At 37.6% G+C, this 26612-nt stretch overlaps 1 protein-coding gene across 4 annotated transcripts in view; it reads right to left on the minus strand.

Annotated features, from left to right (window-relative positions):
* Window positions 1-26612, minus strand: part of CUL3 (cullin 3) — a 112517-nt gene that overhangs the window by 75906 nt on the left and 9999 nt on the right. The window contains exons 1-2 of one of the 4 annotated variants that reach the window (XM_054476778.2): window positions 13397-13558; window positions 7824-8021 (exon numbers count right to left, since the gene is read on the minus strand). The exons of 1 other annotated variant lie outside the window; for it this stretch is intronic. In XM_054476778.2, the coding sequence (XP_054332753.1) occupies window positions 7824-8021; window positions 13397-13543 (345 nt within the window). In that variant the 5' untranslated portion in view covers window positions 13544-13558. Of the gene's footprint in view, window positions 1-6474; window positions 6596-7823; window positions 8022-13396; window positions 13559-26612 lie in introns of those variants that run through there. 2 more of the 4 variants (XM_054476779.2, XM_054476780.2) reach the window with 2 other exon arrangements.

The following is a 26612-nucleotide window of genomic DNA, read 5'->3' on the forward strand; positions in this document are numbered from 1 at the left end:
CTTTAGTATCTGACTTACATATACACATATATGCACACGCGCGCGCGCACACACACACGCAAAATGGCTGTGAAAAACTGTAACTGCTAAATACCTGTCAAATATTACCTTATAACATAAGATTAGAGCTAAGTCTTAAGTACCACTAACTCTGGCAACTTTTCAGTCTACACTGCAATGCTCAATGTATCTGAACACTAAGTGTTTAAATTCCTCAGGGTGCAATCCTGGGCCCTCTTTTCTCTTGTCTCTGTGACTTCATTTACTTCCAGGGCTTTAAATACAGGTTGGGTACTCCTCACCCTAAATGCATGGGGACCCGAAGTGTTTCAATTTTCAGATTTGAGTATTTGCATATACATAATGAGAGATCTTGGGGATGGAATCCAAGTGTAAACATGAAATTTATTTGTTTCATATACACCTTATACACATAGCCTGAGGGTAATGTTATATTTTAGTAATTTTGTCTGTGAAATAAAGTTTTGGCTGTGCTTTGACTGTGACTCCGTCACATGAGATAAGCTGTGGAATTTTCCACTGTGGCATCATGTTGGTGCTCAAAAAGTTGTGGATTTTAGAACATTCTGAATTTTTGGATTAGGGATGTTCAACCTGTACCATCTATATGTTCACAATTCCCACATACACATTTCCAGTTCAAACTTCTCAGATAATTTGATTTGCATATCAAATTTTACAGGTATCTTAAAACTAACCTGTTCAAAATGGAGCTCCTTTGTCTGCCCCAAATCTGTATCAGAAAATTAAATCACCTAGCCAGTTAGCCAAGAACCAAAAACCTAAAACTCATCTTAGATTTGTCCCTGTTTCTTATTCCCTACAATCAATCTGCCAGCAGGTAACAGTCTTTCTACATCCAAAATGTATCTTATATTTTAAAACTTTTCTCAATCATAACTGTCACTACACTAATGTAAATCATCACTGTTATTCACCTGAATTTCTGGATTACTTCTTCCTGGTCCCCTTATTTCAACTCTTATGCTCTTTAACTTATTTATCTTGCTTAAAATCCTTAAATGGCTTCCTAATGTACATATAATTAATTACAAAGCCTTCTGCCATGGCTTCAAGGTCTGGCATGATCTGGCTTCTGCTTCTCTCTGCAACCCCACCTTGTCCCATTCCTCTCCATTACCAACTCTTAGCTCCCTACATATGATGGGATTTTATTCAATGTCTTTAGGAAGTGGCAAAGAATAGTCTCCAGCTTTTTTTTTTTTTTTTTTTTAATCGCTCTGTTGCCCAGGCTGCAGTGCAGTAGTTCAATAACAGCTCACTGCAGCCTCAAACTCCTGGGCCTCAGCCTCCTGAGCGACTGTGACTACAGGTGTGTGCCATCAAACCCGGCAATTTTTTTTTTTTTTTGAGACAGAGTCTCGCTCTGTCGCCCAGGCTGGAGTGCAGTGGCGCGATCACGGCTCACTGCAAGCTCTGCCTCCTGGGTTCACACCATTCTCCTGCCTCAGCCTCCTGAGTAGCTGGGACTACAGGTGCCCGCCACCACGTCCGGCTAATTTTTTGTATTTTTAGGAGACATGTGGTTTCACCGTGTTAGCCAGGATGGTCTCGATCTCCTGACCTCGTGATCCGCCCACCTTGGCCTCCCAAAGTGCTGGGATTACAGGCGTGAGCCACTGCGCCTGGTCAATTTTTTTTTTGTAGAGACAAGGTCTCACTATGTTGCTCAGGCTGGCCTCAAAACTGCTGGCCTCAGGTGTTCCTCCCACCTCAGCCTCCCAAAGTGCTAGGATTATAGGCGTGAGCCACTGCACTCAGCCTGCTGCCTTTTTAAAGTTTTATTGGAATACTGCCATGTTCATTCATTTACATTTGGTCTGTTGCTGCTTTTGTGCTCCAAAAACAGACTCTGAGGAGGTGTGCCTGAGAATGTATGGCTCAGAAAAACAAAAATACTGACTATCTGGTCCTTCACAGAAAAAAATATTGTACAGCCATTCACTTTGCCTAGAATACTCTTCAACCCACTTTTCTTGTGAGCGCTCATTCTTCTAATTCCAGTTGAAATACTATCACTTCCTCAAACAGCCCTTTCTTGACCTATGTGGTTGTCTTTATCATTTTTTTCCTCTATCACTGTATCCTGTTTTCTTGATTATATTTTATAACTAAATACTTGTTTACCTGTTTACTATCTGTTTCATAGGTGCAGGAATCAGATGTGTTCTATTTACCAACATATTCCTTACATCTAGCACAGAGCCTGGCAAACGGTTTTGAATGCTGAATTCTGTGATGGGAAAAGTCTTACAGGATACCTTTGACACTTCGACAAAATGATACATATTCTAAACGTCTTTCAATCTGAAAAGCAGAACTTTTTTCCTCCATTACTATGCTTTTTTACTTTATTTAGAAAAAAAGTTAAAAAACAAATTCCTGTGTAAGTTGAAATGTTTTCATTTTCTAAATCAAGATTTTTCTTATGGTGAGGTACAAAGGCCACATTACACCCTAAATTTTGCCTTGTGGTCTTGAGAAATGAACTAAATTCCTATGGGTGTCAGTTTCCTCAAAGGAAACATTCTTCCAGAGACAAGAAAAATAATATACTACCAGAAGTGCTTTTATTAGAGAAACAGTACTTATATTTTCTATGCCTGCTTCAATTTTTTGAACTTATTTTGAAAGCCAACAATCAGCTACTATCATCCCAAAGAAATGTCCTCTCCGAAGCCTCCCATCATCTGCTGTCTGGTAGTCTGTGTTGCGCTACTTCACTAAAATGTTTGACTTTGTTCACTATCCTCACCTTGAAATCAAAGTACCAACAAACTATATAACAAACCAGCCCTCAGTCCATGTAAAAATTATATTTCCTTGGAATTCTTCAATGTGAAAAGATGGGTCTTGGCTATGTATACCACAGCACTAAAAGCACTTTGCTTTAAAATAAATAAATATATGGTGTGTCAGGCAGTTCAGCTAACTGCCAAAAGCACTGTGAATTAAAAACTGATGAGCAGACCAAACAGTAATGCTTTCAGAACAACAAAAAAAGGTATATTCTGTGAGATTAAAGATAGGTATTCTGATACCACAGAACCCTGAAAGAATATCTCACCTTCTAGTCAAAAGATGCAATGCAGAGATAGGCAGTACTAATTTTCATGCAAACTATGCTTTTGCACATTGTATCAGTAACATCTCTAAGTCTCATTTAGTAGAACAAACTGAGACTTACTACCTTAGGAAACAAACATGTCAGATGGTCCTACCTTAGGAAACAAACATGTCAGATGGTCCTACCTATCAGTTAATAGTTCTCTTTCGATAATGTCCCCTTCAATACAGTAGTACTGTGTTTATATGATTATTAAAATTTTTTCATAAAATAGGAGTAAACATGAAAACAAAAGCACAGAAACTAGCAGAGGCTTCAAAACCTAATTCACTTTAAATAATCAATGAACAGACATGCTGAAATTGGTACATTTCCTAGTCAAAAACTAACTGGTCAAATGAGTGTGAAAGAAAAGAATAAATAAAAGAACATTTTCAGATGCTGGCAATGATCATTAATGACTATGTATAAGAAAAGTAAATTTAAGAATTTAGCATATACTGTATATTTTAAAATTTATTTAGTACAATCAACTTCAATGCATGTTTCGGGGAATATATTATAAAAACTGCCTATATTCTGAAATGATAATTGCTATGGACTGAATGTTTGTGTTCTCCAAATTCATTAATATGAATTATTATGAAACCCTAATCCCAAATGTGATAGTATTTAGAGGTGGGGCCTTTGGGAGGCAATTAAATCTTGAGAATGGTACCCTCATTAACCGGATGGTACCATTATAAGATACATGAGAGATATGACCTCTCTCCCTCCCTGCCCTGTGAAGACACAGCAAGGAGGTGGTTGTCTATAGACCAGGAAGGGGACTTTCACCAGAAAAATGAACCTGCAAGCACCTTGATCTTGGACTTCTCACTTGCCAGAATGGTGGGAAATATTTGTTTAAGCCACCTGGTTTATGGGGTTTGTTACAGTAGCTTAAGATGAGGAAGACAACAGTTAACCTTAAATATGGGACCACTTTAAGCAACTTATAATATACCAAAACTCAGAGTTCTCGTGGAGTGACTGCTCACATAACTTCAATATCTACTGGACCGTATCTTCAACATCCAATTGACCATACTGGAGCCCAAAACTTGGTCACCGAAACACTGATCTCACACTCTGGCCTTCTCTCTTCTCCTCACTTTTTGGACGAGCCACTTCTCAACCCTAACACACAACTACTGATGTTTTTTTCTGCATCTGCGCCCAAGGTTTAAAAAAACTGACATAGCACACATTCAGGCCAACTCCTATTAAGCTATCTTCTTCTGCACTTGCCAATTCCTTAGTATATATATCCCTTACAAAGGCTACTCCAAGTCTCTTCGTCTCATTTTCAGAAGATGGATGGTTTATTAGATTCATAATAATTTTAGAAATAAAGAATCTGAGGGATATTATTTCCAACTCCATTATTAAGTAAATTTAAAGGATTCTTAGAATTTAAAGGACTAGAGCTTTACAGACAGTAAGTCAATTAACTTGAAGCCCCTTACACCGAATTTCAGCATACTCCAACTTGATCATTCCACCTTAGGAGCAGATCTACAGAGAATTCAAGGACTCAAACTAAAGCCACATTGCCTGAATTCAGTTCCGGCTAGGCCACTTAACAGCTATATGGATCTGGACAAATGACCAATTATCTGTGCCTTGGTTTCTTCATTTGTAAAACAGACATAATAGTAGTATCTGCAACATTGGGCTGTGACTGTTAGCTAAGTTAAAACATGTAAAAGCACTAGAACTGGGCCTAGCACACAGTAAATGCTAAATAAAAGTTAATTGTGTTAATTATCATTCCCTATAGAACCTCTGGCGAATGAGAACATGCTCCTCTTCTAAGTTTACTTCTTTTCCATTGTTCTTAATCCCGTATTCTCTATATCCAATAACTCAGCTGTTACAATCTTCTCTCCTTCAGCAGCTTTAAACAAAACTCTTCCACTTGTCCTTCTTTTGATGACAAATTTCTTAAATTGGTCTTTTCCATTTCCCACACCTACTTACTATAGTTTGCTCCTAAGATTCATCCCTTGGCTCTGGGCTCTTCGTTTTCTGAACTCCAATACTTGTTCCTCAGTATATGTTACCAAATGCCAAATCTCCACATCTAATTTTGAGTTCCTGCCCAAGCTCTAAATCTATGTGTCTCCAAACATATGATATCTCTACCTGGGCATCGTACCATGATCTCACACTCAATTTTCCTCACATGCAAAATGATTTCTAAGGTATCTTCCAAGTATAAACATTTTCAATATAATCTCAACAAAACTTATCATATTCTCTACCCATTTCAAATCAGTTTCCCGCTATTACTTCACAGTATTTGCTATTGGTGGCACTATAATTCTCCCAGTAAGCAAGCTTTGTCTAGACTTAGTTTAGAATTTCTGACATCATCCATTCATTTCTAGCCTATCACTGTACCCAGATCTTTCCAGGTCTTCTCCTGATTTTATAAACCTCCTCTCAATTTTACATTTATAGCATCCTCATAATATGCTGCCACATAATCACCCACTTAAAATCACATCTTCAAATATTCTGTCACATTATCACCCACTTAAAAACCTCCAATAACTGTCTACAGTTTAGTCCAAATTACTTAGCCTGACACTCAAATTTTTCTACAATCTGTTCCCAAACCATCTTTGTAACACTACAATCCACTAATCCCTGTAATTATTATATGCCTCAGTCAAACTCTACTTACCACCTAAGTTTAACCAACCAGTTCATCTCTATATAAGTTCACAACATCTGCCATCATGGAATGCCTTCCACCACACTGTTCATATATATCCCATATATTTTTCAAGACTCAACTCAATTTCATTCTTTCCCATAAAATCTTACAGCCCAAGGCAACCTCTCCTTCGTTTGAATTCTTAAGCAATTTATTGCCTATGCAACTCACTTGCCACTTAATTATATAATGCCTCACACGGTTATCTAAATGTGTGTATCATCCATCTCTCACATCACAATAAAACCCCCAGGAAAGGATAGTATCTTATCTCTTTGGATCCACTATATTATCACTGAAAGCTGTACATAATAGGCACTTAATAAAAAACTGCTGATTGTGTGAAAAACACAATCACCTTGCTTCATAAGATACTAACTGCCTCGCTCATGTAATTCCCTTTAAGAGAAAGAAATTACAGAAGAAAGAGCAGAAATAGAAAATTACTGTTTTGGAACCACCATAGTAATAATGATTCATGCAAGAATCATCAATGGATGCTAAAACCATCACATGAAAGTTTCTAGGGAACAGGATATTCATACAGTATCAAAATATATCTGAACAGATTACTTATGAATTACAAAGGGAAAAAAGGTACCTTCACAGTGGAGAAATCTGGCGGACACCAATGATCAAAGTTAACATCACCAATAATGGGATAAACTGACATCAAGTGCCTCCTGATGTGATGCACTGAGGACACAACATCACTTATGTATTATTCCTGCCAAAAATGCATAACCTGAAACTAGTCATGAGGAAACAATCAGACACACCAAAAACTGAGGGATAATCTACAAAACAACTGACCTATACTCTTCAAATATGTCAATGTGCTGAAAGACAAAGAAAGGCTGAGGAATTGAACATGAGATCCTGGACTGGATCCTGGATCAGAAAACAAATTGCTATAAAGGAAATCACCACTAAACAGGACAATTGGTGAAATCTGAATAAGGAATGTATTAGGCAACAGTATTATATTGTTAAACTGCCTGATTTTGATCATTGTTCTTTGGTTAAGTAAGATTTCTTTATTCTTAAAAGAAATGTTGCAAAGTCTTTTAGGGTAGATGAAATCTAAAACTTACTCTCTAATAGTTCAGCAATAATAATACTGGTAACAGTAATCATAACACATATCAATAGAAAAACTGGCAAAAAAAGTAGCAAAATGTAAACAACTGGTGAATCTAGGTGAAGGGTACACAGGAGTTCACATCGTGCTATTCATGAAACTTTTTTTCAAAATAAAACTTAAAAAATAAATACCCCAATACCACATAAAGTATGAGAAGTTTTTATCAGTCTGTGTGGTATTTCACATTTTATTTGACAATCTTAAAGCAAGGCATTGTAATAAAAGTTATTTTCTAAATGAAATTACATTTTACATGCATTGGAAGAGTTCGCTCTATAAAAACATTTGTTCTAAAAAAATACATCTTTCTGAAATCAGAGAACCATTTTTAATAATGTGAACAGCCCAACAATAATCTTTAAAAAAATTCAAATGTACCACAGAACTCAGTTAAAATAAAGTCAATTTTAGTTAGTGATCCATCTTAGAAATGTTTTAAACAACGTAGTTATATCGTTTCCAAATATACAGAAAAATGAGAAAGTAAAAAATGGGCTGATTAAATCATTTTAAGGAAAAAATTCCTTGTAATTAACATATTAATAAGCATTTGTGAATTACTGAGTTTGCTTCATTATGATTTATAGAAAGCATTTATTATAGCTCACAAACTTCATCTCTCAAATATCAAATTTTTGATTTAGCTGATTATAAATTTTTCATGAGTGCTTATAACAGTCACGAATTAGTAATTTCTATAGGCTTCTGGCACCTTTAAAGGAACACTTCTGGTCAAAGTGCAATATGGTATAAAGGATTTTCTACATTCAATATAGTATTAGCAACAGTCCTTTAAAGTTTGATACCTTATTTATGAGATGTTCGGTAACAACTTCTCTTAGTCCAGTGTAGAGCTTTTCTCCATGTTTATGCAAAACCATTGTATATGCATTTCTATAGAGCTCCTCAAAACTAAGACCACTGTTATTCTTACGCTGGATTTCTTGAATTGCATTTTTCAGAAGGTCCCAAATGCTGTTTACATATTTTTCATCCATGGTCATCTGTAATATCCAAGAGAGAGAAGAGACAAAAAAAAAAAAAAAAAAAAAAAAACAAAAAAAACCAATGGTTGAAAGTCTTTCTACATTTGTCCATATATAGTAAATATTGTATTATATAGATATGATTATAAATCTATGACACATAAGAACATTAACAACCTATTTTAACAGGGGAAAAAAAAGGGATACATTTAAAAATAGGTTCTAGATCTGTTAGAAGCAAAATTTCTAATCTTTTAAGACCTCCCTCCAATCTTACCTGGAGCAGAACTCTTCATTTTAAATAAAATCATAATGATTTATATACCCGTAAGTCACTTACCCCTTATCTCTCTCCCACCAAAATACTTGCCAAGTTAAATCCCAACAGCCCACATACTCCTGACATATATCCGTATAGCTGAAAGAAAATGAAGAATAACATATGCCCATATTTTTGGTCCATCTGAGTTTAAATTCATAACCACTAACGTTAAGTGCAGCCTTCATGCAACCCCACAATTCCACTAGTCAGTCTACTCACTCTACTCTTCTAGATGATTTTATACCACCTCCTCCATCCTCACTCTATGATTATGACTGCTTCCTATTCCACTGAGAAAATAAAAACAACCCGATGAGACACTATACAAATTCCCATCATATTCACACACCAACCAACCTGATTTTATGCCAATAAAACCTGCTAGGTTCTTGTGCTCAAAGTGCCAAGTTATTGTACTCGAAGTATAGCATAAGGACCAGACACATAAGCAACACCTAGGAACTTGTTAGAAGTGCAGAATTTCGGGCCCTACTCCAGACCTACAGAAACAGAATCGACATTTTAACAAGAACCCAAGGTAGTATTATACAGAATGAAATTTGACAAGTAAATCTCTAGTTCTATGCCAAACCACCTATTGAAAAGGCCTCCCTTGGCTGGGCGCAGTGGCTCACGCCTGGAATCGCAGCACTTTGGGAGGCCGAGGCGGGCGGATCATGAGGTAAGGAGATTGAGACCATTCTGGCTAATACGGTGAAACCCTGTCTCTACTAAATATACAATAAAAAAATTAGCCGGGCGTGGTGGTGGGCGCCTGTAGTCCCAGCTACTCAGGAGGCTGAGGCGAGAGAATGGCGTGAGCCCGGGAGGCGGAGCTTGCAGTGAGCCAAGATCGCGCCACTACACTCCAGCCTGGGCGACAGAGCAAGACTCTGTCTCAAAAATAAAAGTCCTCCCCTTAGTAATCACTCATCTAAGCATCATCAAAATTTTTCCTCTGGTAGATAATTTCCATTCATACTGAAAACTGTCAGTTTCACCACACGGACTGGCTCATGCCTGTAATCCTAGCATTTTGGGAGACTGAGGCAGAAGGATCACTAGAGCTTAGCAGTTTGAGACCAGCCTGGGCAATATAGTGAGAGACCCTGTCTCTACAAAAAAATTTTTTAAGAACTAGCTGAGCATGGTGGCGCATGCCTATAGTCCCAGCTACCCGGGAGGCTGAGGGAGGAGAATCACTTGAGCCTGGAGGCAGAGTTTGCAGGGATCCAAGATCACAACACTGCACTCCAGCCTAGGTGACAGTGCAAGATCGTGTCTCAAAAAAAAAGAAAAGAAAAAAGAAAAAAAGAAAATTGTCAGTTTCCTAGGTCAAAAACAAAATCCTCACAAACCCATATATTCCTTCAGCACCATCTAATCTCTCTTTCCATTTATGACAAAATCACAGGCAAGAAGGGGAGATTGTACATACACTGTCTCCAAGTTCCATCTTTGCATTATATCTTGAATCTACTCCAATAGGGCTTTCATCTTTACCATTTCACTGAAACTACTCTTCAGAAAGCCACCAATGACTTCTATATTGCCAAAATCTAATGGGCAAAGTCTCAGTTCTCCTCTTACCTACCTATCCAGCAGCATTTGAAAGAGCTGATCACTCCTACTCCTTGAAACAAATTTGGCAAGGCATGGTGCCTCACACCCGTAATCCCAGCACTTTGGGAAGTCAAAGCGGGAGGATCACTTGAGTCCAGGGGTTGAAGACCAGGTTGGGCAATATGGCAAAAACCCGTCTCTACTAAAAATACAAAAATTAGTAGGGCATGGTGGCGTGCACCTGTAGTCCCAGCTCCTTAGTGGGGCTGAGGCGGGAGGATCGCTTGAGCCCGGGAGGTCGAGGCTGCAGTGAGTAGAGACTGCGCCACTACACACCAGCCTGGATGACAGAGCAAGACCCTGTCTCAAAAAAGAAGAAGGAAAAAAAAAAAGAAACAAATTCCTCACTTAACTTTCAAGCACTACAATCTCTTGTTTTTCTTCTACTTCTGTCTCCTATTCATCTGTTTTACTGGCTCTTAATTATCACCTAAACCTCCAATCCTAAAGCTCAAGTTCTCGATTTCTTATCTAGCCACACTCAGTTTTTTTTTTTTTTTTTAGCCACACTCAGTTTCTAGATGGAGTTGATGTCATCTATTCTCATGGTTTTAAATCAATCTTAAAATTGATACATTCTCTGTTTGGCCCCCTCTGTACATGCCAGAGTCATATATCCAGCTACCTACTCAATGTTTCCACTTGAATGCGTAGTAGGCATCTCAAACTTACCAAGCCTGAAACAGAACTCCTCATCTTTTCCCTCAGTTGGTTTCCCCTGAAGTCTTTTCCAACTAAACAAATGTCTACTCCATCCTTCCAGCTGCTCTGGCCAAAAAGCTTGTGATCATAATTAACTACTCTCTGACCCCACTACTACTCCGACAGAAAATGCTGTTGTCTCTAACTTGAAAATGTATCCCCAGAATTCAACTCTTTCTCACCACTTTCACTGCTACCATCCTGGTCAAACCACCACCACCTCCAACTGGTCTCCATCTCCACTCTTGGCCTGCTATCATCAGGCAACCAGGGTGACCATGTAAAAGCATAAATTAAATCATGTCACTCATTTGCTCACAACCCTCAAATGATTTCTCATTTCCCCTGGAGTTGAAGTCAAAGTCTTTACAATGTTCTATAAGCTTCATTCCATCCGATAGTCTCTCAACTTCATCCATTTTTTTCCTTTTGTTCACTCTGCTCCATGCACTCCCTGGTATATATCAAACAAGCTGATTTCAGTGTCTTTCTATTTGCTATTCTTTCTGTCTGAAATGTTCTTCCCTCAGTTTCCTGCATGGCTCAAACCTCTACTCAACTGTCATCTTACAGTGAAGTTTTAAATGCCCACCTTATTTACAGTAACAGCCTCACCTCACTACTGATCCCCAACTCCAACCCACATTCTTCATTATTTTCCTGGTCTCCCTCTCTACAACCAAATGTCAGCTTCATGAAGGCAGGGATCTTTTTTTCACTGCCAGATTCCTCAGCCTCTAAAACAGGATATGGCACATAACAAGGATTCATATTTTGGTGACCGATTTTCTGCTAATATATGACTAATGACCCCTTTGTAAATGCCAGTAAATGCCACATAAAATCTCCAAGTTCTGCATTTACAACCTAAGCAACATTGATCAGCTTCACACATACTTCTGATCTGAACTGGATATAAAGTACTGAGTTAGTGGAATCCTCTCCAAGTCATGTCTGATGTGTATGAATGTGAAAAGAGGAAGGAGTAGGCAAAATAGTTATTTTAGTCACCCTGGCAGTAAAATACCAGCTCAACTCTCAATCAAGAGGATCCTTAAGCAAATGACTCAAACTGAGTCTTGTTATTCTAATCTTTTCTGGAGAGCTTAAGAAGGAACTTTAACAGAACAATTTCTTTTCTTTTACCGAAATCCTATGCAAGACCTAAGTCTGTCAGAGACTTTTAACAAATGACTGTAAAAGGATTTACCCCTACACCTATACTGCTACCTCTTTTTAATCAGATATCCTGATAGACAGGATGTCATCCATATAAAATGTACTGATGCGGCTAACTTTTCACAAACAGAAGATTCAAGGCCATGTAATAATGATGGCCTCAAATACCATAGCTGTGTATGTGCAGTGTGGTTTTAGTTTGTTGATTGCATATGCTGAGGTTCTAATAAAGCAAACTAAGACACTATCTCTTGACATTGAGTAACAAATAAATAAAGTAAAATACTCAGAACAATTTCAAAAAAGAGCAAAGTTAATGTCAACTATAAGCCTCAAAGATACCTATACTGCCAATAGCTGAGCAAAACATCAAATGATCTTTTCAGGCTCTACAACCTAAGATCCCCTGAAAGCCAGAAAAAGTATTAAAATGTCTCTATCCAGAGTAAATTACAAAATTTTTCTACTAGAAGCTTAAGAATTTTAAAACTATAAAACCAAGAGGCTTCAAACATTGTAAAAGTACTCTCACATTATTATAACATAACCATTTTCACATATATACATCAAGAGCTGTTTTATTACACAAGGTTGTATGTAGTGTTTTTTTTTTTTCTTTTTAAATTCATGCCTTATTGATAGATAAGAGATGGGGCTGCAGGAAAAAAGTTCCTTCTGGTGATAGCTAAGGTTAAAAATTTTTCTAACAAATGAGAAGAAGAGCCAGGCACAGTGGCTCCCGCCTGTAATCCCACCACTTTGGGAGGCCAAGGTGGACAGATCACTTGAGGTTGGGAGTTCGAGACGAGCCTAGCCAACATGGTGAAACCCCATCCCTACTAAAAATACAAAAAATAGCCAGATGTGGTGGTGCATGCCTGTAATCCCAGCTACAGGGGAAGCTAAGGCAGGAAAATCGCTTGAACCTGGGAGGTAGAGGCTGAAGTAAGCCGAGATTGCGCCAGCCCACTCCAGCCTAGGCAACAGAGCAAGACTTTGTCTCAAAAAAAAAAAAAAAAAAAAAAAAAAAAAGACGACAATGAAAATAGACCCAGAGAGATTAAATGACTTACCCAAAATCATACAGCTGGGATTAGAACTTATATATCCCAAAACCTAGTCCAAATCAGTGGACTAATGTCACATTCCATTGTGCTAATATGGTAAAGTAACGTCACAGTCACAGATTATCTTGGTAAACACAGTTAGTATATTGGTAGAGAACATAGGTTTTGCTGTCAGACAGGCTTAGGTTTGTGCCACAGCTTTGTTACTCACAAGCCATGTGACCTTGAGAAAATTAAGTCCTGGGTTCATTAACAGTATCTATCTCAAAGGGCTGTCATGAAGATTAAATGAGAATGTCAGTAGATTTAACGTAGCCCAGAGCACAGTATAATCCCTCATACATCAACTAAGGAAAGTGCCCAATGATAGAATCTCTTGAACTCTCATCAACAGTCATCAAATAAATGTCAGAAAGAAATACAGCTTTTTCAAGCTTAGCAAATATACAGATATGAGCTAAAACAAAGGCACCTTAAGAGTAACACTATGATAAACGCACTTCAGTATAACGTAGCTTTCTTTTAGAAAACATTATTCCCCTGCATCTCTTGTATACTCCTTTTCCAGAGCCATTTAAATCATTTTCATCCTGAGAACTCTGTCCTTGGCTCTTGTCACTCTCTACTGGGTCCCTATGCATTTTCATTCGTTGTCATGGTTACATCTATTATCCGTACATGTAGGGTTCTAAAACTTAAGAGGGATTCCAGAGGTTCCTAAAACAATAAACAGAACTTTCCAAGTATACTGTGTGTGCACTTCTTTTCTGGAGGGTAGGTCCCTAATTTCTATCAGATTTCCCAAGTTTGTCCATATCTTAAAGAAGATAAACTACAACAGTCCTCCTATCTACAGTTTCACCTTCCTTGGTTTAAGTTACTAGCAACCAACCACTGCCTGAAAATATTAAATGAAAAATTCCAGAAATATCAATTCATAAATTTTAAATTGCATGCCATTTTATGTAGTATGATGAAATCTCATGCCATCCCACTCAGGATGTGAATCCTGAATTACATCTTTGTCCAGCATTTCCACACTATGTTACACACGCCACACCCGTTAAAAACTTGGTAACTTAACAGCCATCTGGTTTATCAGATCAAAATCACAATGCTTATGTCCAGGCAATGTTTATCTTACTTAATACTGTCCCCAAACCACAAGAGTAGTGATACTGACAATTCAGAAATGCCAAAGAGAAGCAATAAAGTGCTTCCTTTAAGTGAAAAGGTGAAAGTTCTCTACTTAATAAGGAAAAAAAAAAGGTATGCTGAGACTGCTAAGATCTATGTTAAGAACAAATCTTCTGGCCAGGGTGGTGGCTCACGCCTGTAATCCCAGCACTTTGGGAGGCCCAGGTGGACAGTTCACTTGAGGCCACAAGTGCAAGACCAGCCTGGCCAACATGATGAAACTCCATCTCTACTAAAAATACAATTAGATGAGTGCAGTGGCACACACCTGTAATCCCAGCTACTTGGGAGGCTAGGGCACAAGAATCACTTGAACCCAGGAGGTGGAGGTTGCACTGAGCTGACATTGTGGCACTGTACTCCAGCCTGGGCAACAGAGCAAGACTCTGTGTCAGAAAAAAAAAAAGAACACATCTTCTTCTATCCACGAAACTGTGGAGAAGGAAAAAGAATCTGCACTAGTTTTGCTGTCGTAACTCAAAACTACAGAAGTATGGCCACAATCATTCACCTTACTTCATCTCATCACATAGGCAGTGTATCATCTCATACCATCACAAGGGTTAAGTACAGTACAAGATATTTTGAGAGACCACATTCATTTTTTTATTACAATATAGTTATAATTGTTCCACTTTATTATTGTTGTTGCTAAACTCTTATTGTTTCTAAATTGTAAATTAAACGTCATAGGAAAAAACAGTACATATAGGGCTCAGGGCTATATGGTTTCAGGTATCCACTGGGGGTCTTGGAATAAACAGATTCCCTGTGGATGGGGTGGGGACTTCTGTACTGGCATTTATATTAGTGGCTCCCAAATCTATACTGCCTGCCCAGATCTTCCCCCCAAAGTCTAAAACTCTTGTTTCAACCACCTGCTACACATCTCCAATCAAATGCTCCAGACACAGATCAAACTCATCGTGTCAAAAATCCCTGATAACTCACCATCCAAACCTGCCCAAACCTTCTTCCTGTAATCTCTAATTCAGTTGTGGCAATACAAACTACCTAATTATACAAGCTAGAAGCATAAGCCTTATATTTTTTCTTATCTCTCATCTCCTTCTTATCCAATCATCAAGTACTACTGACATTAAGCCCAAGGTATTTCTCAAATATGTTCCCATTTTTTCATCCCAAATACAGCTGACCACTGAACCATGTGGCGGTTAGAAAAAACTGACCTCCTGTGCAGTAAAAATACTGTGTATAACTTTTAAGTCCTCCAACTACTAATAGCTTACTGTCGACCCAAAGCTTTACCAATAACATCAACAGTCTATTAACACCTGTTTGGTATGTTGCATGTATTACACACTGTATTCTTAGAATAAAGAGAAAAAATATTAAGAACATTGTAAGAAAAAGTATTTGGTATTCAATAAGTGGAAGTGGATTGTCATAAAGGTCCCCATCCTTCTGGTCTTCACATTCAGTAGGCTGAGGTGTAGGAGGAAGAGAAGTAGTTGGTGTCTTAGGGGTGGCACAGGCACAAGAGATGGAGGAGGGAGAGGTAGAAGGGGAGGCAGGAGAGGCAGCCATACTCTGTAACTTTACAAAAACACACTGTAATCTGCCTGACTTTTCTGCTTTTTCATTCCTCTAAAAATGTTTCTATCTGGTCCCAAACCTTTTGCCACTGTTTGTTTTAAGTTTCACTGCCCACATCACAGAACGGTCCATGTCGTAAAAGTCAAAGCATTCTTGAGTATCAGAAACCTCCTGCCAGATTCTCTAATGTCAATTTGGTTTTTGACACTGCTTCTTCTACATCTTCCTCATCATCTGTCACTGGTTCAGAAGCGCTCATCTCCATCAAGTCATCTTCTGTTGATTCTTCCGGTGTGATGTCCATTAGCTCTTGAATTTCTTCAAGATCTGTATCCTGAAACCCTTTGCTTCCCACTTTACCACACTCTTTCATGATTCTGACTGGCTCTGCTGTAAATCTTGGGAAGTCATGTACAACATCTGGACAGTTTTCTACAGCAAGAATGTATCATTTCGGGCTAGATGGCTTTCATGGCTTTTTAACAATGATGGCATCTTCAATGGTGTAACCCTTCCAGACTTTCATCATGTTCCCTCTATTGAGGTTCTCTTCCATAGCAATGACAATCTTTTCCATAGATTACTACTACTGCATTTAATGCGCCTTAAAGGTCCTTATTAACCCCCCACCTTCCCCATCTACAGGCTGAATTAAAAACACTTTATTTAAGGTCAAGGATACCACTTCAACACCTTCAGTGTTGAAGAACTCATGAGATTCTGGGTGGCTAGGTGCATTGTCCAGTAGAAAAAATACTTAAAAGGCAGTCCCCTTACTGACAAGGTACTTCCTGACATCAGGGACAAAGCACTGATGGAACCAATCCAGAAAAAGAGTTCTCACTGTCCAGGCCAGGCCTTTTTGTACAACCAAAAGACTGGCAGCTAGTGTTTATCTTTTCTCTTCAAGGCTCAGGGGTTAGTAGATTTATAGATAAAGTCAGCCCTAATCAAAAACCTGACTGCACTTGCACAAAACAGCAGAGTTAGCTTATCCCCCTTCCTGCCTTGTACACCCTAGTACGTGCTTCTCTCCCTTACTAGTCAATGTCCTTTGTGGCACTTTTTTCCAGAATAGGGCACTTTTGTCTACATCAAAAACCTGTTTAGGCACACAACCTTTGTCATCAATGATTTTCTTGATGGTGTCTGGGAACTTGTCTGCTGCCTCTTCAATGGCAGAAGCTGCTTCTCCTATTACCTTACATTTTTTAAGCCAAACTTCTTTCTAAAATTATCAAACCATCCTTTGCTGGCATTATATTCTCCAGCTTTAGATCCTTCACCTTCCTTTGACTTTGTCATATAATGACTTTGCTTTTCTTATCATATGCTTTTCTGATCATATTAGAATCAGTAGGTATACTTTTCTTACAGCAATCCTGCACCCACAGACAAGCTGCATATTCAACATGAAATAAAAATGTATTTTGCAAAAAGCACAGGGTTTTTGCACCAGCTGGCACGGGTGTAGCGACGGCTTCACAAACTTCCTTTTAACAATGGTCCTGGCTTCATTTACCTTGAAATGGCAGGTAACCACAGCTACAGAACTTAATCTAGTACACATCAAGCAATTCAACAATTTCTTGTAACATCATGACTTTTCTCTGCTTTTGGGGAGCACTTCCAGGTTCACTGGGGGCACGTCGAATGGGTTCCATTGTGTTATTCCAGGTTTACAGTATTCCACTAAACATAATGAAAAATATGTGAAAACCACAAAAGAAAACTTTTTACTACACTACAGAGAGAAACTGCTCACACGAAGATGATTAGTCATAAGGTATTTTTCTGTTTGTTTTCGTTTTTGTTTTAGACAAGGTCTTCTTCTGTCACCAAGGCTGGAGTGCAGTGGTGCAATCATAGCTCACTGCCGCCTCAAACTCCCAGGTTCAAGGGATCCTTTCGCCTCAGCCTCCTGAGCAGCTGGGACTACCGGTGTGTGCCACCATGCGTGGCTAATATTTTTAATTTTTTTTTGCAGAGATGGGAGTCTTGCTTTGTTGCCCAGGGTGGTGTTAAAACTCCTAGGCTTGGGCTGGGCATGGTGGCTCACGCCTGTAATCCCAGCACTTTGGGAGGACAAGGTGGGCGGATCACCAAGTCAGGAGATCGAGACCATCCTGGCTAACACGGTGAAACCCCGTCTCTGCTAAAAATACAAAAAAATTAGCCGGGTGTGGTGGTGGGCGCCTGTAGTCCCAGCTACTCGGGAGGCTGAGGCAGGAGAATGGCGTGAACCCAGGAGGCGGAGGTTGCAGTGAGCCGAGATCGCACCACTGCACTCCAGCCTGGGCAACAGAGTGAGACTCCATCTCAAAAAAAAAAAACAAAACCCCAACTCCTAGGCTCAAGCAATCCTTCCACCTCAGCCTCCCTAAGTGCTCCAATTTCAGGTGTGAGCCACTGCATCTAGCCACAAAGCATATTAAGTGCATACTTGCAACATCTGAGCTCACCCTGATAATAGCAAGAGGTGGCTATAAAATGTATTACAGCAATACAATATGTACTACAGTTAATTTTATGCAGTTACAGTTTAATACTGCATCTTTACACTTGTTTACATTTCTCTTGACTGCAAATGGCACCATGTACAATCTGTAAGTGCGTGCCTAAGTTTTAATAAATTTTAGCTTTTTATAATAGATTTGTGTATATTTTATGGTAGTAAATGACACACAGACTAGCATCTACATATATTGTATGCATTCATAACATTATTTTTTTGTTGTTATTTAGGCTACACAGTTCATCTTGTGAGTATTTTCAAATCTCCATAAAGTGTTCCAATATATTTATTGGAAAAAACCCATGCAATAAGTGGATCCATGAAGTTCAAACCCATGTTGTTCAAGGGTCAACTTTACTACTGTCTTAAAACTTTCACCTAGGCCGGGCGCAGTGGCTCACGCCTGTAATCCCAGCACTTTGGGAGGCTGAGGCGGGTGGATCATAAGGTCAGGAGATCAAGAACATCCTGGCAAACACGGTGAAATCCCGTCTCTACTAAAAAATACAAAAGAAATTAGCCGGGCGTGGTGGCGGGCACCTGTAGTCCCAGCTACTCAGGAGGCTGAGGCAGGACAATGGTGTGAACCAGGGAGGTGGAGTTTGCAGTGAGCAAAGATTGCACCACTGCACTCCAGCCTGGGCAACAGAGTGAGACTTCGTCTCAAAAAAAAAAAAAAACAAAAAAATCCTTTCACCTAGTTCACTGCAAGAGCCTTCCAAACACTATGAACTCCAACCTCATGGAATCTACCTCCCTCAAAATCACAATCAAAATAAACATAGGTACACCATGACCCTGTTCAAAACCCTTCTATGGTAGCATAGTAGGCATAGACCCAGTTTATGCTCACTTCTCCACACCTGTCTGACATGTATTTCCTAACAACATTAAACCAATGGGAATTCTTAATATACAACTTGCTGTTTCTCACTCTATTTCCATCACTGTCACAGCCCCTCCCCACTTATTTCAGTTCCCATGTCTTTTTTTCCCCCTGCTTTTGGTCTTCCTTTGCTTTGCCTTTTCTTTATCTGATTCTTTACACATATCTTCTGAACACAGCTCAGGTGTCATAACCTCTAAGAATCCTTCACTGAACTCCTCAAGCAAAGTTAACAACTCCTTCTCAGTTCTTCCATGATATTTTATAGTGTAAACTATATTTACTTAACTATACACTAAATAAACTGTAGTGTATTTTCATTTATATGGGAATGTGGTGATAGTCTATAACTACTAGTGACAGTTTGTAACCATCACTGTACTCCCATGTAGCTTAATTATCTGTTCATGCACCTTCTTCCACTAGACTATGGGCTTCTTAAGAGATTATGCATTTTTCTTCAATGCCACATAGAAGGTTGTAAACAAATGTCTGTTGAATGAATACTACTTTATCCATGTTATACCAATGTAATTTTGACAACACAAACTTTTTACCTATAAGGCACAATGATACAGGAAAACCGTTGAATGTGTTTACCCTCAGCAATTAATCTAATTTTTAAATAATCAAATCTTTTTCTAACAGAAGTAGTGTACAAGTAACACACTTTTAAACTTTACATCAAGCAATATTTTCAGATTTTTCCCATTCACCTAACTACAGGCCTCACTCAGAAGGCTGCTTAATCATTAATTTTACTAATAAATATTAACTGGGAAAAAAACGGTAGACCAAATAGGCCCTTCAGAAGCGGATCAATAAGCTACAATCTTTCCCTAAATCAAACAAGTCCAAAAACTACATATCAAATGAAATGGGCTTCAAGTGCAGATTAATACATACACATGATGGGGTCTTGGCATCAAATGCACGTCAACAGCCTTAGCAAAATAATGATGTTACTAATGAGCTTTAATCTTTCCACTTGCCCATCCCTGACACAGAAGCAACATTAACTGCTACTGAAAAATTTTTTAAATGACTAAATGTTCAACTCTCACCTCATCAATATGTTAACAATAAAAACTTTAGGCTATACTTCATTCCAGGAGCAATAAAATTTAAAGGCTCTAACTTTATGTATTAATATATTTTTTAAAAGAGTAGTAACATTCTTCTAAAGTAACATTCTAAATTATTTGAGCAGGGCTTTAACCCCATTGATAAACTGATTAAGTTGCAATAACTGCAAATACACTAACGGATCTAGCAACCAATGCGTCAGCAAAACAATAAAATACACTGCACACACATCTATCATCTATATACACAAACATGTAATATTTGCTATCTAATTATCAGATGTATACAGGACCCTTCCCCAAGAAGGCCAAGTTACAAAATGATCAGCAAGCAAAGTAAATTCATTCAGCAGAAAAAGAAACAAAAGCTTTTTTAAAGGAAAGATATAATTAAGGATTCTTAAATGTTTATAGTTTAGTAAGACTTTTAAAAACCAAGTCAAGAATTTAATTTTTAAAAGTGATCTTTGCCTCCTTACCTCCCTCCAATCCAGGATTACAATTTTCTCATCAGAAAAGTATCAATAACAAAAATAAATCTATAATGGTCTTTGTTTTCTTTAAAGCAAAATCTTTTCATTTACATTACTTCAGATGATATAAAAAATATAACCTTCAAAATGCCTGAATTTGAAAGGATGTCAGTCTATTATATACTTACACATCTTGAAGGTTCTGTGATTACTGAGAGAACTACATCGTGAGACAAATTAAAACTAAATGAAAAGAAGTGAATTCTTAACATCTACTACATACAAAGGACAAGAAGTCTTTAGTCCTCTGTGAATAATTTTCTACAAGAAAAAATTTAGAACAGGGTGGGTGGGGGAAAGGGTGAGAATTTGAAATTCCAGGCAATTCAGAATGACACAGCTAGAAAAAAATAAACAAGGGAAAATACTTGATCTTAATTTCAAGCTCCAGCCTCAAAAAAAAAAAAAAAAAAAAAAAAAAAAAAAGCTCTGGTACAAGTATCTGAGGAATGGCAGTATTTTTTAAATCTGATACAACTAAGCTATTAATTACATAAGGAAGCTCCCTCCCAAACTATAAGCACCTCAGAGTAGATAAGCACCTCAGAGTAGATTCTTTATGTTATTGTACCCCTTACAATGCGTGGCACAATGTATAGATAATATTAAAAAAAAATGATCTGAATACAGTCCATTTGCAGTTAATGATAAGGAGTCTTATTTGATGACCAACCAGTATACAATTACTTAAGACATCTGCAATAATACCATTTATCCATCAATTATTCCTTAATCAACGTCAACCATCAAAAATATAGCCAAAGATCCAAGCTTTGAGAAAAACAGCCCAGTGGGACACATTCAAACAGACTTTGAACAAATTAACCTTTCAAAGCTCACTTTCCTCATTTGCTTGTGGCCAAAGAAATGTGAGACGGTGGACTGTGGGGTAATTAAGAAAGTCTGTGAAAGCATCTGGCACACAGCACTTGCTCAATAAATATGTTTGTTTCTTCCTTGCCTATGCAGAAGAGACATGTAGCCTTGATTAGTGACTTAAAACTGAATGTAAAAACTACTGATGTTTGGTTAACTGGTTTCTCTGGTTACAGTGGAGAACAGATGGGAGTGGGGGAGTGCTGCCAAAAAAAGAGCTGATGTCAAGGAAAAAGAAAAAAAAAGATTATCAATTAGAAAAGCACAGCAGCATGGGACAATTCCATGAAATCACAACCAGATAGACATTCAACTGGGCTCTAATATCATTAAATTACAGAACAGTAACATTCATAATGAGAAAGTTAAATCATCAATAGAAGGTTCAACTATGATTTGCATTTCAGTCCTCAATATGAGCAGGCTATCCAAAACTCAATTTGAGAATTTGGGAAATGTGAAACAATTTTTTCAAAGACACAAGGTCAAGCTTCCAGATTAGCCTATTTAAGTCCATTTAAGTCACAGAGCAATTGAGCTAAAAGTACTAACAACTCTTTCAACTATATCTCTGTGAATGACTTTCGCATATATGGAAAAAAAGGTATGTATAACATTTCAAAATGTGGTAATGACCACAACAAATAAGATACAATAATGTAAGTATTCTCACTGAGGTAAAAAGCTTGTCACTGTCCTACTATTGGTGCTATTTCCACCCATAAAAAAAGAGATGTTACAGGAATCCCTTAAACACATTTTATCCAAAAAACACAGTAGTCATCATAACTAGAATTCAAACATCGTACCTACAGACGCTCTGTATTAAGAAAATTAGTGATTATATCTAAAATCAACACTTTAAAATAAAATTTGTTGTATTTCCCAATATACTATGAAATCCAAAACACTACTATTTATACAATTTAACACTACTATTTATTTATACATGGGTCACATGTATATAAAATTACTTTTTACACATTCATCTATGATAATGTATAAAAACTCTATAAACTGTAAGACAATGACAAATTGATTGTACCTAAATCAATTACACATAACCCAAACGGAAAGGAAAAAAAATACAAAATACCGAACTGCCAGTTTGCTCTGTCTTTGAATGATTCTAACTATAATCAAGTAAGATATGACAGCAAATGGTCTATGACACAAAATTGTTACAAAAATCTGCTATAAGTCTGTTTAAAACTTTCCTACAACTGTCAACTCACCAAAAAAATGTACACAAGAACACAGCTAACTTTCCCACTGCTTCACATTAGAACTTAACCATCATCACTGAACCATACCATTCATAAAGAAAAATCTAAGACTAAAAAAGTAAGTAATTTTTGCAACATCACACAAAATATTTCAGACAAAGGCCACAGGAAAAGACACTAGTAGTCAGTGCCTAGATTTATGTATAAACACAATTGTCTTTTACTGAAATTTTTGGAGCTAGAATAAGCCTAAGGTAATCCCAAGTTAAAACCTCTTCATTTCACAAAGAAGAAACTAAGGCTAAGGAAGCTTATCCAAGATCACACAGAGCAATGAAGGAGTCCAAGTGTCCTAAGCTGAGTGTCTTTCCAGGGTACCATGTCAACTCAAATCATCAGAGTGCTCAATACCGAGAAATCATTTTATAATTAAATAGGCCAGTGTTAACATTGAGTTACTATGGCTACATGTTTGTTTCAGTCTGCTAAAGAGAAAAGAGCTTTTAACCAGAAATCAAGGTTCTGGTCATGGTCCTTCCATAAATTCAAGTCAGGAGTGTATCCCTCGGTAAACCACTTTCTCTAGACCTCTGTTTCCTCATCTGTTGAGAAAGAACAGACTCTCTCAAAAGTCTCTGCTACGGTTTGAATGCCTGTGTCTCCTCCAAAATTCATGTTGAAATTTAATCAACAATTTAACAGTATTAAAAGGTACGGCAATCCAGGTGCAGTAGCTCACGCCTGTAATCCTAGTACTTTTGAAAGCCAAAGTGCGTGGATCATTTGAGCTCAGTAGTTCGAGACCAGCCTGGGCAACATAGTGAAACCCTGTCTCTACCAAAAAAAAAAAAAAAAAAAAAATTGCTGTTGACCTGCATCTGTCGTCCCAGCTACCCAGGAGGCTGCAGTGAAAGAATCCATTAAGCCCTGGAGGGCGTGGCTACAGTTAGCCAAGATCAAGCCACTGCAATCCAGCCTGGGTGAGAATGAAAAAAAAAAAAAAATGTGGGGTCTTCAGGAAGTGATTAACTCATAAGGGTAGAACCCTTGTGAATGGGATTAGGTAACCTTATAAAATAGGCTGACAGAGAGTTTATTTTTTTGCACTTCTGTCTCTGCCATGTGCAGATACAGGATTCGTCCCCACCAAAGGATTTTGAGAGGACAATGCATCAAGACATTGTGTTGGAAGCAGACAGCAGCCCTCTCCAGACAGCAGAACCTGCAGCACCTTGATCTTGAACTTCCCAGCCTCCCCACAAGTGTGAGAAAACGCATTTCTGTTCTTTATAAATTACTCAGTCTGCAGGTGTTATAGCACCACAAAAAGATTTCAAGAGTCACTTTTAGTGCTCAAAAATTAAAATACTAACACAAATAAGAGCACACAAATAAGAGCACACAAATTATTATTTGGCTAGTGATAGCATTCATCAAAAAAGCATATTTCTTTCATGTCTCATTTGCATACACCAGAAGTAGTAAATTATTACTAGAGAATTTAATCTTTGTATTTCTAATACATTTTACTGTTTAATCTATCACTTTAGTATATTCTTAAAGACAAAAAATTAAAAATCAAAGTATTTTAAACATATTAACTTCAAGGAATCACTTTTTGCTAAGTATATACTTAAATTTCTATTAATCAAATTTTTTTAATGTGTGTCGTCAGCCTTACAATTTAAAGTAGTAAAGTGTTAACTCATAAATAGGTCAACTAGTAACAATAAGCTTTTCTTACAGGTTATGCTTTTGACTGCTTTATTCAAGTCAATACACACTAAGGTCCCCTTAAACAAGTTATATATTCAAATGTTACGAACAATACACATTTCCCAAGTTTTTCATAACTTTTATAAATGGTCCATTTACTTAAACAGTAAAACTTAAGCTTACGAAGGAAGCTTAACGAAGGCTTCTTCCAACGCCTGGAACCTGAAGGTAGATTCTTTTTGTAAAGAGAGTAGTGCATTGTATAAGCTTCAGTGTCCCCGGATCTGCCCCTGGCTAATAATTTAAAAGGTAACCTTAGAATTAATTTTCTGTATAATGAAAACATGAACTTTTCAGTCAGACATACCTGGAATCTGAATCCCAACTCTGCCCTTCTCTAGGTGTATATGTAATATCACAAATATTTTACTAGTCCTCTCTGAGACCCAAATAGATTTAAAACAGGAGTAACCACATTATACTTAAAATTGTTTTGAGGATTTCAGATAATTAGTTCAAAGTATCTAAAACAGCCTACCACAAGTCAGACATTCAAAAAGTTGCTACTAATCTTATAAGGCAACCTCTAGTGGAAATGGAAAGGAATTGGAGATGAAAAAGAAAAAGTAATTTTTCACCATTACTTTGGAGAGGACAGGGCAAACAGAAGAGGCTTAGTGTTGCTCAGTTAAGAGCTGTTTTAGGTAAGAATGACTTACAAACACATATGTCAAGGAATTCCTCTTAGCAATGATGGCTTGCTTTTATAAAAAAGTATCTCTAAGGAATCTTGTATTTTCTTAAAGTAGGTAAAAATTCCCCTTTGAAGTCGTTTTATTCATCTGCTCAGCAGTAACATTTCTCATTTAAAGAGTAAATTGGGGTCCATTCCTTTCTCAATGATTACAAGTACTAAATGGAGGTCAAATTAGGAAGTTTTGCTTAGTTACATTTTCAACTTTAAAACTGAATTAAAAAAAAAAGAATGCTGTCTAGTAGCAACAGATTTGGATTAGGAGTTAAGGCAACTACAGGATCAGTTCTCAATTTCCTATTAACCGTTACCAAGTTGAGCAAGTAGTATTCTCCACACCTTTAAAAAAGATTCATTAATAATTATTACTAGTGATTTTAAAGCAATGGTTAACAGAATTTCTTAAAATGAAATCTTTTACAGAACCCCATATACAAATGGTAACACAGGAGCTGCTCTCAAGGACCACAGAGGGAGATTTCGAAGATTTGTACTTAACACTTCCTAGGCCTCCTGGGTCCTAGACACCCTCCAGGCTCCCTGTAAACGTTTGAAAATAACTGCCCTACATGAAACAGAATTATAGTTGAAAATTTTGATTTTATGATTGAGAAATTCTTCTAAATGTCTTAGTGATACCACTATTAGAAAGCATTTTCTGATATGATTTCATTTAATCCTCACAATTTGTGAAAGACTGCTGTAGTTATCATCTTAAAGAGGAGGAAACAAACTTAAAGAGTCTGTTAGTTCCTTTATTCAACATTGTGTACTACATGCTGGGTGCATACTGCTGTACTGATCAAAGTCATAAAAAAGACTGAGGCCTCCTCAAGAAAATTATGCTCTAAAAAAGGAAATAGAGACTCCTCTCTCAAGAATCTTGGCTGTGAAAGGAGGTAGTTACTATAATGCAGAAGACAGGAAAAAGACATCTTCCTTCTCTGAGACCAGAGGGAAGGAGTCGAGAATGAATAAAGATGCAGATTAAATAACATAATTGAAAGGGAAGAATGCTGAATGAACTTTGAACTTTCACCTAATTACATTCCTTTTCACAGTGATGTAGTAGTTAGGTTTCTTGAAGTAAGAGCAATAAGAGAATTCTCAATAGATAGCTTAAGGACAATGATTAAAGTTTGGAATAGCTCAGGCAATAAAGGGGAGAGGAAGCTGACCAGGGACACAAAAGAAACTGCTCAGAGGCACTGAGAGTCCAGCTAAATTAGAGACCACTGTCTTGCAATTTTCTCCAGGAGTAGCTAGAAAATATGTTCAGTGGGGGCAAATAGGTAGAACGATCCAAGATGCTTTCTGCTGCTATTTCTGGCCTTGTTCTGGGGAGGCAGTAAGAAAGGGGCAACTGGTAAC

Source organism: Pongo pygmaeus, chromosome 11 (genome assembly GCF_028885625.2).
Source record: "Pongo pygmaeus isolate AG05252 chromosome 11, NHGRI_mPonPyg2-v2.0_pri, whole genome shotgun sequence".
Classification (NCBI taxonomy): Eukaryota; Metazoa; Chordata; class Mammalia; order Primates; family Hominidae; genus Pongo; species Pongo pygmaeus.